The 3753-nt window shown below is 46.2% G+C and overlaps 1 protein-coding gene across 1 annotated transcript in view; it reads right to left on the bottom strand.

The window, feature by feature from the left end:
• The window catches only part of ANKFY1 (ankyrin repeat and FYVE domain containing 1), a 104343-nt gene that overhangs the window by 55732 nt on the left and 44858 nt on the right, over nt 1-3753 (bottom strand). Inside the window, exon 5 of the mRNA XM_011947465.1 lies at nt 777-900. Coding sequence (XP_011802855.1) covers nt 777-900 — 124 coding nt within the window. The remainder of the gene's footprint in view (nt 1-776; nt 901-3753) is intronic.

Below are 3753 nucleotides of genomic sequence, written 5' to 3'. Positions count from 1 at the left end.
TCTCAAAAACAAATAAAAATAAAAAATGTAAACACTGTTCTTTATGATGAAACAACCTAAGAAAGGGAAATCTAAATTTAAAGATGCTCTCCACCTGATGAGGAGAACAAGGGCAAGCTCAGAAACCATGCTGCTGAAACTGTGGGGCCTGCTGGCCACGGAGCCACACCCTATTCCTGCAGCTCATTAGCAGCTTCCACAGATGGAGGGTGAAGGCAGGCGATGCTTTCAAGACTGTTTCTGGACCTGAGTTATCTTTTTTGCGGGGGTAGGAGACGCCGTCTCGCTCTGTCACCCAGGCTGGAGTGCAGTGGTATGATCTCAGCTCACTGCAACCTCTGCCTCCCGGGTTTATACGATTCTCCTGCCACAGCCTCCTAAGTAGCTAGGACTACAGGCACGCACCACTGAGCCTGGCTAATTTATGCATTTTTAGTAGAGATGGGGTTTTACCATGTTGGCCAGGCTGGTCTCGAACTCCTGACCTCAAGTAGTCCACCCGCCTCAGCCTCCCAAAGTGCTGGGATTGCAGGCGTGAGCCACCGCGCCCGGCCAGACCTGAGCTATCTTTTGTCCTTCTCTGAAATCACAGAACTATTAGAATTTGAGTTGAAAAGAGTCTCACAGATCATCTAATCAAACTATTTATTCTTCAATTGTGTAGCAAGAGAAAACTAGGTGCCAGAGAGGTCACTTTCCATGGAACCAGGTCCCAAGCCACGGTCTCTTGACTGCCAGCTAGAGAGCTCTGTCGACACCCTCACCCTCTCACTCACCCAATGACTTGCAATAATTTCTGCACAGTAGTTCATCAGCGTGCTGGCATTCAGCTCCTCCGCCGTCTGGTAGAAGCGAATACAGTTCCTGACATTCACTAGAGACATAACACCCTTCTCACACCTGTAAGAGAGCATTCATGATGAGCAGTATTACTGGACAAATATATTCACAAATGAACAAACCAAAGCGATCATCTGTGTACTGGCTGGCTACGTCCTATTAATAACACTATGGGGTAAGGGTAAGCTAAGTAGTTATGAATAAATTACAGTTGGTCTCCCATATTTAAAAAGTACTAGAATTTCATTATAATATTTCATTGCTCAGTTCTGGTCAGAATCAAAGTAACCTGCAAATAAACTTAGTAAGCATAATACCCCAACTGCCTTAACAGTACACACATGACACTCGCTGATCACATAGACAGGTAACTGCCGAATCAAGCACAAAATGGATCAACCTCTGTCCTTCAAAGAAAATTTAATTGTATGGAACACTGCTTTAGTCCCCACTAGCACAACTGTATTATGCAAACAGTGTGGCTTAGAAATAGTTTCAAATACGAGGCTCTATGCCTCAATAATTAACACCTCCTTAAAAGCTCTCCCTGCTGGGTGCAGTGGCTCACACCTGTAATCCCAGCACTTCGGGAGGCCGAGGTGGGCAGATCACCTGAGGTCAGGAGTTCGAGACCAGCCTGACCAATGTAGAGGAACCCCGTCTCTACTAAAAACACAAAATTAGCCGGGCGTGGTGGTGCATGTCTATAATCCCAGTTACTTGGGAGGCTGAGGCAGGAGAATAGCTTGAACCCGGGAGGCGGAAGTTGCAGTGAGCTGAGATCACGCCACTGCACTCCAGCCTGGGCAACAAGAGCAAAACTCTTGTCTCAAAAAAAGAAAGCTCTCCTATAATGTGTATGTGTATGGTATGTGAATTATAACTCAATATAGCTGTATTTTAAAAGCCCACCTAGGATCACCTGAGGTCAGGAGTTCGAGACCAGCCTGACCAACAAGGTGAAACCCTGTCTCTACTAAAAATACAAAAATTAGCTGGGTGTGGTGGCGGGCACCTGTAGTCCCAGCTGCTTGGGAGGCTGAGACAGGAGAACTGCTTGAACCCAGGAGGCAGAGATTGCAGTGAGCCGAGATTGCGCCACTGCACTCCAGCCTGGGCGATGAAGCGAGGCCCCCTCAAAAAAAAAAAAAAAACCCACCTAAAATATCTATAATGTTTAGAAAAAAAATAGCCAAATCGACCAGGCATGGTGGCTCACGCCTATAATCCTAGCACTTTGAGAGGCCGAGGCAAGCATATTGCCTGAGCTCAGGAGTTCCAGATCAGCCTGGGCAACATGGCGAAACCCCGTCTCTACTAAAAATACAAAAACAAATTAGCTGGGCATGGTGACGTGCACCTATAGTCCTAGATACTTGGGAGGCTGAGACACAAGAATTGTTTGAACCGGGGAGGCAGAGGTTGCAGTGAGCTGAGACAGTGCCACTGCATTCAAGCCTGGGTGACAGAGCAATACTCGTCTCAAAAAAAAAAAAAAAAAAATTAGAAAAAATAGCCAAATCATAGTACACCCCCCACACCAAAAAAATCAGATTTCTACTATAACAAGAAAACCACAGTACACCAAAATAGAGAAAAACTGGCTACAATGGATGTCCTCATAAAGCCAAGTAATAACAAAAACAAGACTCTTTCAGAATCATTAATAAGGAAACATGGCCAGGTGCAGAGGCTCACACCTGTAATCCCAGGACTCTGGGAGGCCAAGGCAGGAGGATTACTTGTGGCCATGAGTTCAAGACCAGCATGGGCAACATAGCAAGATCCTGTCTCTACCAAAACAATTGCGATATTAGCCGGGCATGGTAGCGTGTCCTTGTAGTCCCAGCTCCTCAGGAGGCTGAAGTGAGAGCCCAGGAGTTCAAGGCTACAGTGAGCCGTGATCACACCACTGTACACCTGCCTGGATGACAGACAGAGACCCTGACTGAAAAAAAAAAAGAACATCAACTACATCATAGAAGAGAGAGCTGAAGGCAGGCAAATAGGTCTCTGGTAGCAAAAGCAGGACCACATTGTAGTCTGGAAGATGCCGCATTGGAAAGACCACACTTCCTCTATGCCGTAATTCCTGGAAGCCTTAGGGAGTCTCCCATGAAACCAGGTCTATGAGGAAAAGAAGGCCAGGGCACAGTCCTTCACCTCCCCTGCCTCCACAGCTCCCTCCAAATCAGGTTCACCTCCAAGGGCAGCCACAGAGGACTAGTATGGTTTCACGAGATTTCCTGACATCCACCAGTTTTCCCTGCCAGCAGCCTCCACCAAAACTCTTTCTAATCACAAAGGCAGAATGTGGTGGACAGAGCAAAATAAACAATGAGGTAAAAAAAAGACCTGAGTAGAGACACATTGAACTTTAGGGGACAAATGACTTGAGCTCTCTGTGCCCCTGTCTCCTCCTCTGTAAAATAAAGATGTTACTCTACTTCAGATGTTTGAGGAATACTTATGTGTGTGTCAAGATAGAGGAGAACTGGTTACACTCAACACAGCTAGAGGTATGTAGTAAATACGCTCCCAAGTTTGAGGTCCCTCTCCTAGCCATTCTCGTCTCTAAAGCCTGAAATTCCTTTACGAAGGAAAAAGCACAAAAGGAAATCACATAATTTTAATAGCCCACATTAGTGGATTTCAGTACTGTTAACCATAACTAGCTAGCAGGTAATTTCCAATCGTTAACAGATGAGCTTTAGGTAACAGATGTAGAAAAAGGCCATGGGAATGGGTGATGGCGGAAGGAAGGTCATGAGAAAGACCTGGGCAGAATGCAGAACACGCTTTTTGTTGTTGTTGTTTTTTTTTTGAGATGCAGTCGCGCTTTGTCGCCAGGCTGGAGTGCAGTGGTGCGATCTCGGCTCACTGCAACCTCCGCCTCCTGGGTTCAAGCAATTC

The sequence above is a fragment of the Colobus angolensis genome, unplaced genomic scaffold, assembly GCF_000951035.1.
Source record: "Colobus angolensis palliatus isolate OR3802 unplaced genomic scaffold, Cang.pa_1.0 Scaffold267, whole genome shotgun sequence".
Classification (NCBI taxonomy): Eukaryota; Metazoa; Chordata; class Mammalia; order Primates; family Cercopithecidae; genus Colobus; species Colobus angolensis.
This window is presented reverse-complemented; position numbering and strand designations above follow the sequence as displayed.